The 20,380-nt window shown below is 41.5% G+C and overlaps 1 protein-coding gene across 2 annotated transcripts in view; it reads right to left on the bottom strand.

The window, feature by feature from the left end:
* Window positions 1–20,380, bottom strand: part of NUDT17 (nudix hydrolase 17) — a 683,665-nt gene that overhangs the window by 506,309 nt on the left and 156,976 nt on the right. For both annotated transcript variants that reach the window (XM_078669378.1, XM_078669379.1), the window contains exon 4: window positions 4,935–4,960. In XM_078669378.1, coding sequence (XP_078525504.1) covers window positions 4,935–4,960 — 26 coding nt within the window. The remainder of the gene's footprint in view (window positions 1–4,934; window positions 4,961–20,380) is intronic.

The following is a 20,380-nucleotide window of genomic DNA, read 5'->3' on the forward strand; positions in this document are numbered from 1 at the left end:
AATTGTCCTTCTATTGATAAGGTTTGGTAGTCCTGAGTTACCTTAATTGTGAATATGAAATATTAGTTATGGCTTTTATGAGTGAATCCATATATAGATTATGATTATTTTCTGTAGGATGTCCAATAATTAAGCATTTGTGATGTACTCACTTTACACAAGCAGTATGGGGGAACAGCTTGCCATTAATCTGCTTTGGTTTAGAATTCAGAGTGAGGAGTAAAAACTCTCTTTTTGAGTTTCCTATGTGCCATCCTGGATGGTATTTGGTGGAGGCGATGTTTTGCATGCATTCCAGCCAGCAGATTAAGTGGGATATTATCCATATTTTTAGAATAGGATATATATTAATATTCTGTGAGGTCTCTTACAGTTCTAGAAATAAGCTGAAAATAATGGCTACTGAAATAGATCCCTTTGGGATGCCACATAGGGTGTGGTGGGTAAAGACTCAACTTTTACCATTTGGCGGTGATTTCATTGGTGTATTGTAACAATTCTAAGGCTTTCTCTTCAATGTCCATCCTGATATTTAGGGGTCTATTAGGATGGCGGTCGGAAAACCTCCCCGACCGCCATGGTAGTGGGAAAGGACTGCTCGCTAGGACCGCGGCATAACCGGCGGTCCAATTAGGATGCTCCGCAGTCGAAATCCAACCCCGGCGGTCGGATTCTGGCATTTAACATTGCGGCAGTCGTTGCTGCCAGCAGCACCGCTGCGATGTTAAAAGGAGCATGTTATGTTATGTCATGTTACCGCAAATTTCTAACGCGCTCAGCTACCCGGAAGTGTTCCGGCGCCTGCATCTCCGTGCACTGCGTGACAGGCACTGCACAGTGCCTGCCACCTGGTACAGAGACATGCCTCCCAGTGCACCCACCCACTCCCCCAACACATTGGGCGCCCGCAATGGGCCCCTGGAGACATTCTCCGCATGCCTTTCCATGGCGGTTCCACCATCATAATCGTACCGGCGGTGCTTGACCCTGATCCGACCAATTTGTAGCTGTCCAGCTCCGCCCGTCAGGCAAGCGAGCGGACAGCAACCGGCGGAAAAGTGGCCGGCGGAAAATCACACCGCCGCGGTCACGACCGCGATGCTAATCGGACCGACGGCTTTCTGGGTTTCGATCGCGGGCGGATGGTCGCCATCCTAATAGACCCCTTAGTGTGTATTAGAGTGTGTAGTGGTCTAGGGGACTAAAGGATGGAGATGTAGACTTTTTTGAGGCACTGGAAGATTAAGTGATTTATCCTGAATCACAGAATGTTGAGCCAATACCAAGACTTGAACGTGGTTCCCCAGTTCCAAAGCCCGCAGCTCTATCCATTAAGGTACACCCCCTCCGAGACGTGGGCTTAAAGGATTAGCTTGGAAACCTCCCCTTATCCATAGTTCTAAAGCGTAACTTACTGTTTCTAGCAGAGCTGTTTAGGGTATATGAACATTCCTGAATCCAAACTGTTGTGTTTTAAGGTGCTTTTCTTTCCTATGTTGATTTTAGCTGCGCTTTTCCACGTCTCCTAAAAAGTCCAACTTGAAAGGAGATCAACTTGTCATTGTGATTCCTTTCAGTAAGGTCTGGGTGTGGGTTTTAATTTTTTAGTAAGTGGCTCACAATGCCTAAATGTAATGTTTTAGATAATTTCCTTGTGGTGTGAGAAAGGATTATATTGATTTCAGAATATGGTTTAAAGGGTAGTATGATATAGATTTACCTAGGCGAGAAGGATAGGGGGAGGCTTAGTGAATACTTGAATACTTTTGTAGTTGCTGCCATTGTTTCAAGGTAAAAAAAAACTCAGTTCACTTTACCTGGGTATCCACCATGACCTTGCTTTTCATGTCAATGCGTTAAAAAAAACTGTAGTTAAATAATGAAATGTTCATATGTTTCTCATTTTGTAAAAACTACTCAACACTTTTTACACTTTGATTGTCACTTTAGGTAAAACTCAAATTTCAAAAGGAGAAAAACCGATGTATGCGAGCAAGGTATGGAATAAAATTAGAAAGAAGGAAGAAACTGAAACTACTAGTAAAGAGGCCCTGATAGCTGGCGCACAACCCCACTATACCCATAAAGGTTTATAGAAGGAGCTTTCCAACAAGTGAGTTGGATACACATCTGAGGGAGCAAGTGCTAGTTTAGGGTGGCCATTGACTCAACAATGGTTTCAAGAAAAGAAGGGTCTAGTCACATGAAGGAAGTTCAACGCTTCTAGGTGACTTAGGCATGTTGATAGCAGTGGGAAAGGATGAGGAGATAATAGAAGGTGTTATCTCTGCTCTAATCTTGACAATATTGATTGATAATGAATCAGTACAGGTATCTGTACCAAGGAGCAAATTGTCTAGATGTTTGTTTTTTATGAGCTCAACCAGTTTTTGGGTGGTCTTTTATCTGTTTTTGTTGGCTTGCAAATAATTTTTATTTATTGCTGCTTGTTTTCAGTATTGTATTTACCTGATAACAAGGAGTCTTTGGTCAATTGCATTCACTAAAACATGTATCTTCTTGCTATGATTTCAATTCTGTTGCCTACCATTGGGAAGATGGGCCTATATAATCCAAGATACTAGACCGTGTTACACTGTGGCGGTCTAGCAGAGAGGATGTATCAATCAAGTCAACAGAGGTTTTCCAATATTCAAAGACATCACACAGGGAAATTCATCTTCCCAAAATGTTTTTAAAGGGGCACTTCGATGATTTAATCTGTGTTTAATAAATTATTTCTTACTCTGATTCTTTCTAAATTAGGAAAATGATCAATCTCAAATGTTCCTGAAACGTTTCCTGTAACCTCCTGTGACATTTCCTTAAAGTTCCCCAGAGTGAGTTGGGCTTACCTTGACGGCTCATCCTTTGCTTAGAACGATTTTAACTCCTGTAATGTTTATGAGTTACCCAACATTTGGCTTTTAATAAAGACCGATCTACTTATCTTGGGGTACCTGAGAGTGCTTTTTCGCCTAGCATTCTGACACTAATATGGCCTTGCAGCGTAGGTGGAATTTGGGTCCTTTCCAACAATGGTTTTGAGAATTCCATTGCAGATTGGGGTCTGTTTATGTTAGCGGTGTCATCGACAGTGTAAATGTTGCCCCTTGGATGATTTGTTACACGTGATATCCTAGGTAGTGTGTGATGTCTCAGGCTGGAGCTTTTCGCTAAATTCACTGTGGGCTTTGTGGGTAAATAGGTCTGCACGCCGACCCGTTTGTAATGTGCATAAGGTATTAAAAAGTAGAGTGTGCCACCGGTGGAGTCACAATAGCAATAAAGTCGTCTATTTCTGAGGTAGTGGAAATGTTTTGTGGTTCATTTTAATGTGGTTGTTGTGACTCGGGTTGTGAGCGTGGTGATATCCAACTATATGACATATATGTGTTGTGTTTACTGTGTGTCCATATGAAAAAGGTTGAGTGTTGTACCTTTAGGGTAATGAAGTTTGAGCAGATGAGACCCAACGGTGTGCTATGTATGCTGAGATGAATGAATATACATTATTCGGTCTAATGTATTTTTTTATGTTTTCAGTGTCTCATGGCTTAGTAGGAAGAGCTGCTATGAGAAGAATGATACTCTGCTTTCTAGCATTCTTGCACCATATTGGATGTGTGAGAGTGCTTCTCCGTTTGTTGGACATGAGGTCTTGAGCGAGGATTCACAAATAGTATGAGCACTCTTCTGTGCATTGTCAAGCTGGTTACACTGGATAGTGATCCCAGAACAGAAAGAAAGGAATCCACAATTACATATGTGAGGGCATTAAATCATGCATTGGTTGGTTAGTTTTGTGGTGCTAACAAACAGTTACCTCTGTGTGGTCTCTTTAAGCTGGAAACAGAATTGCTTATAAAAAATGTTCAGCAGAAACTTTAGCTCACATTAGTTTCATAATTATTTCCAGATTACAAACTTTCACTATCTGCCTAGATTGTAGCATTTATGCCCTACAGTGCTCAGGCTTCAGTGATGGGCAGACAAGAACTCATAAAGATGACAAAAGTCATACTCTCTAGAAAAATACAAACTCTGCTGTCTCCTCCCTACATCCGAGGTTCATTGAAAAGGCCCCTTCCCTCTGCACTGATGTGCTTTTCTTCCCATAGTGCTTTGTGCTAGTGAACAGCGTCTCCTCCTATGTGTAACTCTCCTGATCTTCATTGCCCTCTGCCTTCTGTGTCACTCTTTGGTTCCCCTAATGCCATGTGGACAGTGTCGGTATATGAGCTGTGCAGGAGTGAGGGGCCCCTCAATAGCTGGACAAATACTGATAACAGGCTGTGGCTGCAAAGGCTTGATGCCATTAGGCACAACCAAAAACAACAGAATCACAGTCAAACGTTCACTCTGCTTCCTGAGGCTGCCACACTTGAAACACTGACTCCGGAGATAGAACGTCAACAAATCTTGTCTTGCTGAGACCCAGAGTCCCATGTCTGATCTGAACTGTCATGTGAACATCGAAGAGTGGGATAGGGCATAGAAGTTCAGCAACCAACGTGCCAGATTTGCTTCATGTACTTTTTAAATCTCTGTGAACACATCAACCCTATTTACGCAGGATACTTTATTTGTCTGAGCTTTGTTTGTTGTAAAAAGAAGCTCAGCCAAAATATTTTCAAACAAGGTTTATATGGTGTATTATTCCAAAGAAAGGTAAACAGAAATTGAGTACACTGAAACATGGTGACTTATTGAACTATCTGGTAGAAAATAAGGTTTTTGTTCCAAATCTTTAATTAATACATGTAATACTCTTTACTTGCATTGTGTCTATTATGTTAACTGTTAATTTCAAAATTGTCTGTAGTATTAACGAAGCAGGACCCCCCAAATAGCAAGGGTACAAACAATAAAATTGACAACAATCATCAAACACATATTACAGTAAAGAAAACATAGCCCCTTCTGTTTCTCACCTGTTCATCCTGTTCTATGTGGCCTCCTGAAAGACAGAAACCAAAGTTTCAACCAGAATTGTTCAATCAATAATTATTTAAACAAACAAAAAGTAAGGCTGTAGCTTGGTATAGGAAGCAGTAGGTAAGCATATGAAGCTGCTCATGGAAATATGACAATGCACCTGTGGTAAGGAAACAAAGCAGGCATTTGAAGCTGCATTCAAAATGTGTAGCTGTACCGTTGCATATAATAAACCTATGGCTAGACATATGATGCTCTACTGAGGGATTTCAAGCTGAATCTCAACTCAGGAAGCATAACTGCAAAAGACACACACATGAGGGACGGAATGCTAAGCAAATCAAACATTCACCCTGAGTCAACAGATCTGGGTTAAATTCATCGTTCTTTTGCTCACAAGGCCACGACAGTTTAGACCCAGCCATATGCAAATCACTCTTGACCATGTGCCTCCAGAGAACAGTCCAGCCCCGAACTGCCAAGCAATGCCTTCCCTGGACCGGAAACAAGCTTCCTAGGACCGGTTTTGTGGCACCGCCCCTCATCAGCCAGGCTAGCTTGAGTCCAGTGGCACAGTGAGCCTGGGATCCACGTCTAGGCATACCCGGCACACTTGGGGCAAGGAAGCAAAAAACACACTGATGATGGACGGAATGAAGAGCAAATCAAACATTCACCCTCAGTCAAAAGATCTGGGTTAAATCCATTGTTTTTTTGCTCATAATGCCACCACAATTTAGACCCAGCCATATGCAAATCAGCCTTGGCCCTGTGCCTCCAGGGAACAGTCCTGCCCGAAATGCCAAGCCAGGTCCTCCTTGGACCGGAAAGGCGTACTTAGGGCAAGAAAGCAAAAGACACACAGATGTCCATCAATTTTTCTTTATGCAGGAGGCACAATTTCGCATACTGTTCTTCACTTGACCAAATTATGTTTTCCCAGTGTGTACTCGGTCTATGTTGTCATGGTCGGTTCCCCAAGGGGGAGTAGGGAACAGGGGTGGCGGGGGGTGGGGGGGGGTGGGGGGAGGGAGTCTGGTTGGGCACGAGGTGTGGAGCAGTGGTATTTGTTTTAAATGTCCTCTATCACATCAGAATGTTTTTTGCCGCACCATTGCGACGGTCCACGACAGTACGGAGTTAAAATTTTTAAGATGAAGGGAGTCAATGAGCTAATTTTCCTATCTTGGAACGTTAACGGGCTTAGGTGCAAGCGTAGGCGGAGATTGGTGATGAAATACCTGGAGGAAGGTAGGGTGCATATATGTCTGATTCAGGAAAGTGACTTAGACACACTCGAAAGTCGAGCAGCATTTTCAGAATACCCCTGGATAGAGTGTTTTCTAGTTTCAGAGCAGGCAGCACATTGCAAGGGTGTTGCCATCTTAATAAAATGGGAGCGGGCTGTGTTATCAACTCCTCCAAACTTGATAGATCCGGGAGGTGGATAATTGCTACTTTAGATTGTGAAGGGGCAGAGCTAGTGTGTGCTGTTTTTTATAGGCCCAATATTAACCATCCCTCCCATCTTTCTAACCTTGAAAGGAACTTAATTGAAGTTACAGTTCCTATTATAGTAGGGGGGGGGGGTTTAATGATTTACTGGACCCCGTACTTGACAGGTCTAATAGAAGATGTCATGATAATGCCCCTCGGGAGCACCCGACACTAATCAATATGTTGCATGAGTTGACCCTTTCAGACGTGTGGCGGTATATGGTGGGAGCCAGCCAGGGCTTTACTTTTCATAGTAAATAGTATGGCCATTTCTCAAGGTTAGATGACCTTTACACCGGCAGGGCCATTACAGAAGCATTAACCACTGTAAATATCCTCCCAGGTCATATTTCGGACCATGCTGCGACCAGTTTCTCCCTAGTTGGTTATAGCAAGCCTCCTAGGTCAAGATGGACACTAAAGAGGGCTATCCTTACAGACTCTGAGACGAGGAGAGGCATTAAAGAAGGCATGCGTGGCCTACTTCGAGGACAATATGGGATCAACCTCCATAGATGTTGTATGGGATGTCTTTAAGGCATACATTAGACAGGTGTTACAAAATCTGCCTATGTCAAAAGTAAGGCTGAATGTTTAAGTTTAAAAGTTATGGAGGAAAAAGTGGGGTCATTGGAGGCTGATATCCTTCAGGCTTGCTCGAGGCCTACTGCCGCAAGGGTGCGGATACAGAGACTTGTAGAAGATGCAAGGCAAAACTATAGGATTAAAATAGATCAAAAGTATAGAGCACAGTGGTATGCCAGGTGTATGCAGAACTTCGAGTATGGGGAAAAGTCTGGTGCATTGCCGGCCTGGAAAGCTAGGGCAGATAGATCTAGGAATCTCATTAGCCAATTAGTTGTGAATGACAGAGGGGATGTCTCTGACAAAATGGGGGATATGCAAGCCTGCCTAGTCTCTTTATTTTCCACACTATATAAGGAAGAGATTTCTCCTAGCTCAGAGCTTCTTAAGGCCTGGCTGATGAAGATAGACTGTATATGACCTGTCCAGAGTTACGTTTATTCAACTGTCCTCCTGGTTTGCGGCCTCAAAAAAGAAAATTATGGGTGACTGGGAGCTGGAGCTCTTTCTCCAAGACACAAGACCTAAAAGTAAGGAGGTTGCAAGGTGGTATGGGGAGCTTTTGGAGATCGAGGAAAAGAAGCTAGCACCTCCTTTCTTAGTCAGAAGTGGAACCTTCCATGAGGGAGATATTAAAATGGTTTGGGATAACTTCCTGAGGCTCCTGTACTCTATTGTCAAACCAGCTAACCTGAAGAGGAACCACTTTTTTACCATTAACCGTCTGTACAGGACTCCTTCTAAAATTGCAAAGTTTGCGCCTCATCCTCCCCCGAAGTGTGTAAGGTGTGGTTGTTTAGATGCCAAGGACGTCCATATCTTCTTTGAATGCCCCAGGTTGAGTGATTACTGGGGAAGAATAGAACTCGCCCTAAAAGTATCTTTGGGAGGGGGATCAACTTGAACACAATGCTTGCTCTTCTCGGAGGGGATGAGAAAATAAGCAAGTTGTTGAGGCGGCCAAATAGAGGGTTGCTCTTTTATCCGATTCTAATTGCCAGAAGAGAAATATGTATGAAATGGAGGGACCCTCTACCTTCGAAAATGGAAGACTTGGTTAAGGTGGCCGTCAAGGTCCGGTGATTTGATCAGGGCGTGGAAAGGGCCTTATTCCAGATATATGGACTGACTTTTCAAATTGGTGCAGCTCTTTGGGTATTGACAACTCATTCCAATTAATTATGCCTAGGCACCGACAAAGATGATGGTCTGGTATGGTACTAGGACCTAGGAGAATGCAGGGACCGCAGGGCGAACAGTTTGATGGTGCGATTCATTGAGTGTTCCAGATGCTTTCTGGTATATGAGGAAAAAGAAAAAAGAAAAAAAAAAAAATATATATATATATATATATATATATATATATATATATATATATATATATATATATATATTTAAAGGATTTTATCCTCATTCATTCAGGATAATAAAGATTATGTTAAAATATTCATGGCATAAACAGGGAAAATTAATTACAAGGACACTAGATTTTAATAGTCTGTGCACCAGTATTAAACCCCAAGCCTAGGCCTACTATTTGCATGCCCATTCTATTGTCTATGTACAACACACTCTGGTACTATTGTACATGATTAGATTCTGCCTAGAAGAGAATATTTTCATATTTAGTGATATGCACAATCCTTGAAAAATCACAAACATTTTACTAGACCGGCAGGTCTAGCAAACTTGAATAATATACTCGACTGAACTGTAATGTACTTGACCCGTAAACTGGTCTCATAGTGTCATCCTAAGCAAATAATTTATTTTGCAGAGCCACGTTTTTCTTCATTATCCCATATATTTGGTTTGATTTAATTGACTAAACGTTTTCTCTATGCATAACAAGAATATAGCCCGAATATAGGGTGCACATGACCCCCGACTTGCCTCTTGGTTCACTAATAGCATTACCATCAGGGCAGAGGCAGGAATGTCTCTCAGTTCATGTTTAAAAACTCACTTTTAATAAATATATTACTAAAGCATAAAGTGGTAGTGCACTGTCATTTACAGAGGGTGCATTTCCCACTGAAATGGCCAAAACGTTCCCACTTATAAAACTATAAAGCATATAAACAATAATCTGTGAAAAATGGTTTTCAGCAAACATATTTATCATTTTACATCACAAAATAAAGTGTCCTAATTTATTCCATTCAATTAAAAAAAAAAATCATCACGCAGAATTACAAAACAAGGGCTTTTATAACTACTGATATTTATTTTGAAATGTTTGTATGGTTCACTTTTAGCTATTTAAATGTGTGTTCGAAAAAACCATGACATCCTACAGTCTTTCATTTCACACCTTTTTTTAGACAGCACATTTGACTGTTCGCTTTACAAAATCCTCCAACTTTGGAGTCAGAGAAAGAAAAGTAATTTTAGATGTAAACGGTCTTTTGAGCTCTCTCGCTGTACACAGAATAAATGTGACAAGATAAAAACAAGGTTTAAAAACATCTTTAATGCGCCTTCAGTTTGTGAGTGAACAGAACACCTGTTGTTCGTCAGCTCGCCAGAAGGGGCGGGTAGGCCCTAAATATAGCTTGCATTGAATAAATCTGACTCGCCATAGCAAGTGGGCGCGTAGATTTGTCGAGGCCCGATGCATTATAGCCAACAAAGGAGGGACAGCTTTGCCCCCAACTACGCCAACTTGTTTATGGGCTCATTGGAGGAACATATAGTTTGATCACATGATGTAGAACATGTTTTATGGCTGAGGAATAACAATGACCTTTTCATTATTTGGAAAGGAAGTGAAACATCAGTACCAAATTTTGAAGGCACCTGAACACAAATGATTTCAACCTTGAATTTACAATCATATACATGCTACTGCTATTGAGTATTTAGAAAGTTAGGTTTTTCTCAATGTTGGTGAAGTCAAAAATATATCACTATCGGAAATTTTTTACTGACAACAACAACATTTTACAAGCAAACAGCAGTTACCCACCCAATTTAAAAAGAAGCACCCCTTATGATGACGTCCTGTGTGAAAGGAGTAATTGTAGACTTGAAGAAAGTTTTGAAAAAGAAAAATTAACTATTTTAAATACCTTAAGGAGAAAGGCTACCTCTTGAGTGTGTTAAAGCAGTATTAAAATAAAACAGTAACCTAAATGAGTCTTCTATTGATGATAAGATGGTAGAAAATAATGATACTCACAACTCAACTGTGAGAATTATTACCAAATCTAATAACAAATCATCTACGAATTAAACCCTGTTGAAAAAACTTTGGGGAAAACACAAAATTGACCCCTTCACTGGGCCAGATCTTCAAGACTATCCCACAGGTGACATTTCGTAATGCTAAGTCTCTCGAATATCATTTGGTTCAACGCCACTTTCTGATGATGAATTGAAGAAGACCAGATTTCATAATCAAAATGGTTTCTTCATATGTAATAATTATACATTTATTGAAAATAACAAGAACATCAAAAAGTATCAAGAACCTGACATCAGAATTAAAATTGGGGAGAGGATGTGGCCAAAAGGCTAAAGCGGTCGACCGAGAAGCTGGGGAACCGGGTTTGAGTCTCGGCAGGGACGCTCAAAATCCTGTGATTATGGACAAATCACGTAATCTCCATGTGCCTAACAAAATTAATATGTCCTTGTATAATGTAACTGGTGCGTATGTAAAGTGCTCTGACACCTTCAGGTCAGGTTTACACTATATAAAACTCTGAGAAAACAAAATAGACAATTACATTTCTTGTAATACAGATCATGTCATTTTACATCTTGACCTGTCTTTGCTCCTAAAGATATATTGGCTGCATGCCATTTGAAGATAAAAGGAGGATACTTGAGCATCTGAGAGCAATTAAAAATATGGATAAACACAACCTGTGGCAAGATCTTTTGCAGATCACCATGCCAGTAATAGAGACCTTGCACAGTATTTTCCAAATAGATCATGTTTAAAGACATCCTAGATGTAGAGATAGGGCTCAATAGTTGAGGTGAATGGAATCTAGATATCACTTAACTACAAATTAAAGTCCAGGAGTGGTTGAATTGGGATAAAGAGTTAATTGTCCTTTTGTAATTGGGTTTTATTACTACACTTTCCGCTATTTATACTATACAATATTAGCATTCTTACATTATGTCATACATAATACATGTTGGATGCATGATATCTGTATCTGAATTGTGATACATCTTATGAATTGCCAACTTGGGCTTTATTGTACAGATTGTTTATTAAATACCGAATATTGATTTTTGACGATAGGATGCACAACACATTGCTATTATTGGTTACACAAATAACCTACAAGGCATTGCTTTTCCTACCACATGAGGCTATTATTTAAAAATCTGTGCAATTCTAAGGTGTCCAGACTGTCTTTAAGTTACAATATGGATAACAGAGATCTAATGAACACCCTTAATTGCACCTTGACACTTCACACTTTGGAGAGGGACTAGACTGAAAACAACACTACACAACACATGATGTTATGATGCTTGATTTTAGAACAGTATATCCAATAATAACATACTATGAATGGATATATAATATTGTATTTTGATATTAATACATTTTTGGAATTTCTTTCCAGAACAATGCCAAGAAACAGGTTTTCTAGACCCCTTGGCACTAATGACAGAAAAACCAAATGGACTGCAACCACCCCACAACTCACTGAGCATCACTTGAGCCAGGTGTGTTTCAGGAAACAATCAATCTTTTGAGATCTTACAGTAATAAAAGGTGGAACCCCAAAATCTCCATCATTATGAATAGGCATACTCGAGAACACTATTAAACCTGGAATGTATTTTCAAGATTTGTGGAAATCAAAGTCCTATCCTAGTGCACACAATCCGAACAGTAACTATGATAAAAAGATATTATATTGGCTACAATACTTACCAAGAAGCTCAATAGTACAAAATATTGTAATATAATGACAGTTTAAGTCAATATCCTCAACCCCTACTTCCTCTCTACTATGAGACGGTTCACACCTGCATACAACTTTAAACAATAGAACCAATGTTCAGCAGAGAACCGACAGCTTCATTTGTGCCTTTCACAGAAAAAGACAAGCTGAAATAAAGCTGTTGCGCCTTCCCTGTAGCTTTCAGCAGAGGGACGGTGATTACAGCTCTGTATGGCCCTTGGTCTTGAGTCCCTGGTATAAAGCTCCTCTCTATTTGATAATGCTCTGTTGCAAATTATATATTATATTCTTTCTGAACATTGTTGAATAGTCCAACATAAACAATTACAGAAAGAGACCCTCTCCCTTTTCACCAACTTAAATTCTGTGAAACTTAGGGGCTGATTTCGATGTTGGACGGAACTGAGACAGTCCCAGATCGATCTGGAACTGGGACCGACCGACCTCCTGTCGGCGGTCCCAAACCAGCGATTAGGATGCGACCCAACCCTGTTCGGTTGCAATCCTATTCTTTACAATGGGAGCATGCATTCCATTCTCATTGTAAAGAGCTGAGGTTCAATTCATTCCTGCACCCCGTGGCAGGCACCACAAGGTGCCTGCCTGCAGGGATCAACAGGAGGTCACTATAGGTGCCCCCAAGGCCGCCATCCAGAGGATTGCACCCAAGGGGACTCTGCTGAGGGGTCCCTAAAGTCGGATTCCCACAGGCTTTCTGTGTCGGAATGGCCGGCACAGAAAGGCTGTAAGAATCTGTCATCGTAATCCTTCTGGCGGAAAGAGCCGCCCTTGGGATTACAGGCCCCTTTACGAATGACAGACGGGCTCTTCGAGCCCGTCGTAAGCCATTCAGAAATCGTGTGCGCATTAATTTCCGACCGACTCCATCAAAATGGGTCGGTTGGAAATTAATCTAAACAGGAGATTACGATGCCGTAGGAACAGAGCCGTTTCCTTCGGCCTCGTAATTGGCCCCTTATTGTTTAAAAGCATTATGAAGCCTTAATATCATCTTCTACGAAGCCTTATCAATTGTTAAAAAATAATTGTAAAAAAGGACAATTCATAACCAAACAAAAAAACACAAATATTCAAGCAATCTGAATTATCATGGTTTAATGAAAAATGCCATTCATAAATGCAACTATATTTGAAGCATTGACCTAAAATGAACATGTATTATTAAAAAACAAAAACAAAAATGGAATGCCTAGGAGGGAAAATGCACGATGATTATAACAATGTGCTCCGATTTACATTAGGGAATGATTATATGACTATAATAGATACCGTATGGAAGTGAGGACTAGTATGTTGTTATGTCCACCAAGTTGCTGTTGACCTTCTTGGGTGTCTATTCACATTTGTGCTTAAAAAATGTCCTTTCAAAATTGAGGTAGGACTAGACATGACATTATTAGAAAGGTTCAAGTGGAAACATAAAAGCATCGATATTTATTTGAATAAGCTCTCAATAATTTTTCCTAGCATCTACCCATTTTTGAGTAATTATTTCCCATGTTCCCACCACTCCACCTGTCTTTCCCATGTTCCCACCACTCCACCTGTCTCTCCCACATAAAATGTATACCTATTTGTGAGAAGATCTAGAAAAACCAAGACAAGGTGGAGGTTGATGTCTCTGATCATTGGTGCCTAATTTACATTTTGTAGTGTGTGAGTAGTACTACTGTAATACTACTTTATGTACTACCAAATGCAGCATGAGAACTGAGCCCACTGTGGCTTAAGTGGCCGCATGCAGTAATAATTATCCTAATGGGGTTATAGCAGCATAATAGGGTTGTAACTAGGAAAATAAAGGTATATCTGCACATAACATGTGAGGCATTAAAAGCAAGAATACAGCTCTACTTAAGCGTATGAAATGGATGTTGGAATAGACAGGTTCTCAGCACTTCAGCCTGCATTTAGAATATAATGGCAGTACCTAGGCATGTGCAGCTGTTCTTATCATGTGATGGCTGCAAATAAAGAACTAAGTTCAGGATATGACATATGAGACTGCACCGAGGCATATGAAGGTAGCTGAGCAAAACATGTGGAACCTCAGAATATAAATATGAAAGGTATCTGGCACTAACTCGGCGTAGGTAAGTGGTCCCTGAGCAGGTACAGTAACGCTCCCCTTCATGAAAGATAGAATATGTGGCAAATGCAGAACACATAACCACCAGGTGAACTGGAAAGCTGAGGCCTGATTGGAATTTTGGTTAGGAACCCTCCTTAACTAGACTTTCACCAAATGCCTATGTTAGACTCTTGCATTCGTGATACAATTAGCTAGGGATGTCCATTGTAGGTCAAGTAGGGTCTGATTCTGGCCTGATTTTTAAGTCATCCATATATAATTAATATGATTGCAATGAATTTTAAATGGAATGGTAATGTATAGCCAGCGGTTATTCTAACAATTGCGCAAGTTTCTGCTCTAAGTTGGAGATACTAGCAGTAATAATTTAAAGAATGTAGATCTTAGCCAGATTTTACCATGCCTCAATATCTCAAGATTGTCAGTTTTCACATCATCTCAGCATAAAGTTATCGTCAGTGTCTTCCATTAAAAAGATAGGGAATTTAATTTATTTTGGTTATGTTATATACCAAAAATCTAGTTCGCAAGATGAGTGGAGCAATGGACAGGGAATGTTTTTTATTGAGGCAGAACCATCTCAACTATTACGTGATTTAAATAAAACAGCTCTGTGTTTAGGGTTCAGTTACAGAGATTAGGATGGGAGGGGTGGACAAATGCTTACAGTTATTGAACATATTAGACATTTGTATGTACTTATTTGAGGCGCAACAATTTATTGTGATTTATCCTGAATCACAAATTTGTCAGTGCCCTCCAGATACTGTGATTTGAACCGAAGTCTCCAGGTTCAACAATAGCAATTTAGCACTAGATTGCATTACCAGTTTCCATCTTGGCCCGGATACTGAACTAATGTGTGGACATCGCTCCTTTCAATACTGGCTTGCCACTTTCAGTGGATATATATATATATATATATATATATCCACACAAAGTTTGCCACAAAATGAAGATGCCACCACGGAGAGTTGTCAGCCTTTAATTGACGATCACAGTGCGACAAAGTAACAGTCTCCCCCTTCAAACGATGCACTGCCCAACGTGTTTCAAACAACTGGTGTTCTTGGTCACGGGCGATGGAGAAGGAAATGGCAGTCAGTTAGTGAGGCACACCTGATAACTGTTCCAAACCCCGCCTCAGTGGGCGTGTGCTGCAAAGCATGTTGGTACTTGTAGTTACTCACTGTACAACCCAGGTGGGTGCTGCCACAACCTTCAATATTGTCCTTATTATAAACCCCAGTGGGTGAGAAGGGCGCTGTGAGTTCGTCAAACTGTTCGTACACATCATTCAAAATGGCCCCTCCGCTCCGATGTGCCCGGTGGTACCAGGCACAGGATCTGCTTGGCTTGCAGCGGGCATCTTCGCGGCCGAGCAAAGCCGCTAAAAAATCCACACGAAGTTTGCCACAAAATGAAGATGCCACCACGGAGAGTTGTCAGCCTTTAATTGAGGATCACAGTGCGACAAAGTAACAGTCTCCCCCTTCAAACGATGCACTGCCCAACGCGTTTCAAACAACTGGTGTTCTTGGTCACGGGCGATGGAGAAGGAAATGGCAGTCAGTTAGTGAGGCACACCTGATAACTGTTCTAAGCCCCGCCTCAGTGGGCGTGTGCTGCAAAGCATGTTGGTACTTGTAGTTACTCACTGTACAACCCAGGTGGTTGCTGCCACAACCTTCAATATTGTCCTTATTATAAACCCCAGTGGGTGAGAAGGGCGCTGTGAGTTCGTCAAACTGTTCGTACACATCACTCAAAATGGCCCCTCCGCTCCGATGTGCCCGGTGGTACCAGGCACAGGATCTGCTTGGCTTGCAGCGGGCATCTTCGCGGCCGAGCAAAGCCGCTAAAAAATCCACACGAAGTTTGCCACAAAATGAAGATGCCACCACGGAGAGTTGTCAGCCTTTAATTGAGGATCACAGTGCGACAAAGTAACAGTCTCCCCCTTCAAACGATGCACTGCCCAACGCGTTTCAAACAACTGGTGTTCTTGGTCATGGGCGATGGAGAAGGAAATGACAGTCAGTTAGTGAGGCACACCTGATAACTGTTCCAAGCCCCGCCTCAGTGTGCGTGTGCTGCAAAGCATGTTGGTACTTGTAGTTACTCACTGTACAACCCAGGTGGGTGCTGCCACAACCTTCAATATTGTCCTTATTATAAACCCCAGTGGGTGAGAAGGGCGCTGTGAGTTCGTCAAACTGTTCGTACACATCACTCAAAATGGCCCCTCCGCTCCGATGTGCCCGGTGGTACCAGGCACAGGATCTGCTTGGCTTGCAGTGGGCATCTTCGCGGCCGAGCAAAGCCGCTAAAAAATCCACACGAAGTTTGCCACAAAATGAAGATGCCACCACGGAGAGTTGTCAGCCTTTAATTGAGGATCACAGTGCGACAAAGTAACAGTCTCCCCCTTCAAACGATGCACTGCCCAACGCGTTTCAAACAACTGGTGTTCTTGGTCACGGGCGATGGAGAAGGAAATGGCAGTCAGTTAGTGAGGCACACCTGATAACTGTTCCAAGCCCCGCCTCAGTTGGCGTGTGCTGCAAAGCATGTTGGTACTTGTAGTTACTCACTGTACCACCCAGGTGGGTGCTGCCACAACCTTCAATATTGTCCTTATTATAAACCCCAGTGTATATACAGGAAAGTCGACGCCTTGAGTAGTTAGAAGGACGACAGCGGACCCAAATTTTAAAGGTGCAAATATTTTATTCGTGCAAGTAACCCCGCACCTTAGCCATGACGCGTTTCGGGCCCCCTTGGCCCTTGATCACATGTCACGCTGTGGAGTGATGTTCATGAATTTAAAGTGGCAGTGCAAGTTGCAATTGACAACGTCATCATAGACATAAACAAAGTATAATGTTAAGCAGCTCGTCATTTGCTTAAAAGACATCAATAATGTATATATATATATATATATATTATACACATACACACACTCATATATATTTACATATTTACATATATATATATATTTACATATACACACACACACACACACATATATATATATCCATACTAATATTATAAAGAGAGAGCCCAAACCTTTGAGGCGGGTAATCTCAGTAACCACAGCACCAATCACAACACCCAATACAGTGTTGGAAAGGGCAGTTGCAGCAGAAGGACATAGGCTATGCATCCGGATAAAAGAATGTATAAAAAAAAAATCCCAAAAAATTGCAAAAAACTACATCATCCAGAAGGCCGAGGGCCAAAATAACATCAAACAGGAAATGATGTAATAATGTGACTCACTATATTGAGAGTGAGAGCCTGGAGCCAAATTGATCGTGAACAAGGGATATGCTATCCCGAAATGCGTAGATTTGTGCCTGCCTGCTTGAGAAACTCCATGCTGTGAGGATTAAATAAAAAAAGCACATAAGTGAAGACAAACACGAGTTTGTCCCGTTTTTCTCCCAGCTGGGGGAATTGGTTGTGGATTTAAATGCGGCGTGGTTCTGCCGCGGGGGATTTACGAACCGGCGAGAGAGCGCTGCAAATTCTGGCGAAAAGGAACCGAGGGGTATCAATATATATATATATATATATATATGTCAGGCTCACGCTTGTACCAACGAGCGGGCGGAACTCGACCAGGCATGAGGGCCTCAAGCAGCAGCCCAATCTTCGATCTGGGAGCCACCGGCTTGCTGTATCTTTAAGCAGTCTCCTGTCACCACTGCCTAACGCGTTTCAAATCATCTTCATCAGTATTATATATATATGATCCAGCATATGGCAAAATTAATTTGCACTTAACGTGCAAAACTGATTTTGCGGTATATGTGCTTACCTGCAGTTGTAATCTGAAATACGTGGGAAGCACTAAGTTACCAGCACATAAGCGAATTTTACAGCATATTCGTGCCATCTGTAACAATGATGAAAGTTAACCTGTGGCACGGCACTTCAAGCTCCGTCACAACAGTGATCCTAAACATCTAAAGTATTTTGTAATTGATACTGTATTACCACTTAAAGGGGGTGGGGAAAGAGAATCCAGGTTGAGGAGTCTAGAAACAACATATATTCTGAGATTCGATTCCAAACACCCGAATGGATTAAATAACAGCGAAGATCTATACACCTGCTTATAAATAAGGCTTAGGACTGTTTTTCAACATATGTACAATGCACAATTTTATTTATACAGCGTGAAGTAGTGGTAACAAGTACATTGCAAAAACTGACTTACTGTAAATTGATGTCCAGCCTGATGGTACCAATTGACCATATGAAATTGAAACGTTCACTATCGCCACCTTCCGAGATTCTTTTAGATTGAGAAATGGATTTTAGGATGATGTTATTTATATATTTATTATATTAGGATTGGTTTTAGAAATCATTTAATAGAAAGTATATATTTTGTTATTACTTCTTGTTATTATGAGTGATTTTCTGATGGGTCGACCTTTGATAAAAAATGAATATTTCAAGTCCTGATGCCATTTTCATGCATTTTAAATGAGTCTAGGATTGTTAAGCACAATAGTCACTTTATTAGGAATCATCAAATTAGGACTTAGGTTTTTATTGATGATTTTAATTTCACTTGCACACATATTCACATATAGTATTTTTAAATGTTTCACCAATAGTATTCATTTTCTCTAGACATAGGAGGGATTCATTGGTATTTATGCATTTAAGCGGCTATTTGTCTGTATGAGATATTCATTTCCATGCACATTTATTGAGGAACAGAATCAAGGATTTAAGCTGTTATTCTACCTATGATACACATTAGTATGAAATATTTTTTCTAGGTCTATTGTTGGTTGCACTGCACTAGCACTTTAAAAGCGATGTAAAATGTCAATGAGTTGTCATGTGATCAAGGCAGGGATCTCCCGAAATGCGTTATGGCGGCATTGGCGAAATAAATTGATGCACTCACCAAACTGGGTCCACGGTTGTCTGTTTGTACAGAAGTTGGAGGCGAATTGGAGTAATATATATATATATATATATATATATATATATATATATATATATATATATATATACATATACAAGAAGGTGTCCACCGGGTGAAGGCGCACATGAAGCAACAGGCGAGGCTGCACTTTCAAACAGCTTCTTTTTATTTCATTTGTCGGATGTCACAGCATTTCTTTGATGAATGGCCCTACGCGTTTCAGAGCTCCTGCTCCTTGATCACGGGCTCAGGCAGTGTCAGCTGGTGGCAAGTAGGAGAAAACCGAGTCTCTTGCTTTTTCAAACTTGGAACAACCACAGGTGAGTCACGCCCTCCAGTGGGCTTGTTCCTGTCGACAGGTTTCTGGGACACGTAGTTTACTCCTGCTGCAACTTGCATTTGTAATCCTCTAGTGGAATTGCCCTCAGTAATGACATCTTCAATGCCTATTTTATTTTCTCTCTGGTGAGAAGAAAGTGCGTGGCTCCGGCATTTATCCTGTTGAACTTCCCAGTGTGCAAACAAACAGTTTGTGTGCACGGCCCACCATGATTTCAGTGGGAGTGCAGTCTTCTCGGCCAGGACGGGCCGAATTAATTATACACAAGAAGGTGTCCACCGGGTGAAGGCGCACATGAAGCAACAGGCGAGGCTGCACTTTCAATCAGCTTCTTTTTATTTCATTTGTCGGATGTCACAGCATTTCTTTGATGAATGGCCCTACGCGTTTCAGAGCTCCTGCTCCTTGATCACGGGCTCAGGCAGTGTCAGCTGGTGGCAAGTAGGAGAAAACCGAGTCTCTTGCTTTTTCAAACTTGGAACAACCACAGGTGAGTCACGCCCTCCAGTGGGCTTGTTCCTGTCGACAGGTTTCTGGGACACGTAGTTTACTCCTGCTGCAACTTGCATTTGTAATCCTCTAGTGGAATTGCCCCCAGTAATGACATCTTCAATGCCTATTTTATTTTCTCTCTGGTGAGAAGGAAGTGCGTGGCTCCGGCATTTATCCTGTTGAACTTCCCAGTGTGCAAACAAACAGTTTGTGTGCACGGCCCACCGTGATTTCAGTGGGAGTGCAGTCTTCTCGGCCAGGACGGGTAGAATTAATTATACACAAGAAGGTGTCCACCGGGTGAAGGTGCACATGAAGCAACAGGGGAGGCTGCACTTTCAAACAGCTTCTTTTTATTTCATGTCGGATGTCACAGCATTTCTTTGATGAATGGCCCTACGCGTTTCAGAGCTCCTGCTCCTTGATCACGGGCTCAGGCAGTGTCAGCTGGTGGCAAGTAGGAGAAAACCGAGTCTCTTGCATTTTCAAACTTGGAACAACCACAGGTGAGTCACGCCCTCCAGTGG

This window comes from Lissotriton helveticus, chromosome 12 (genome assembly GCF_964261635.1).
Source record: "Lissotriton helveticus chromosome 12, aLisHel1.1, whole genome shotgun sequence".
Taxonomy (NCBI): Eukaryota; Metazoa; Chordata; class Amphibia; order Caudata; family Salamandridae; genus Lissotriton; species Lissotriton helveticus.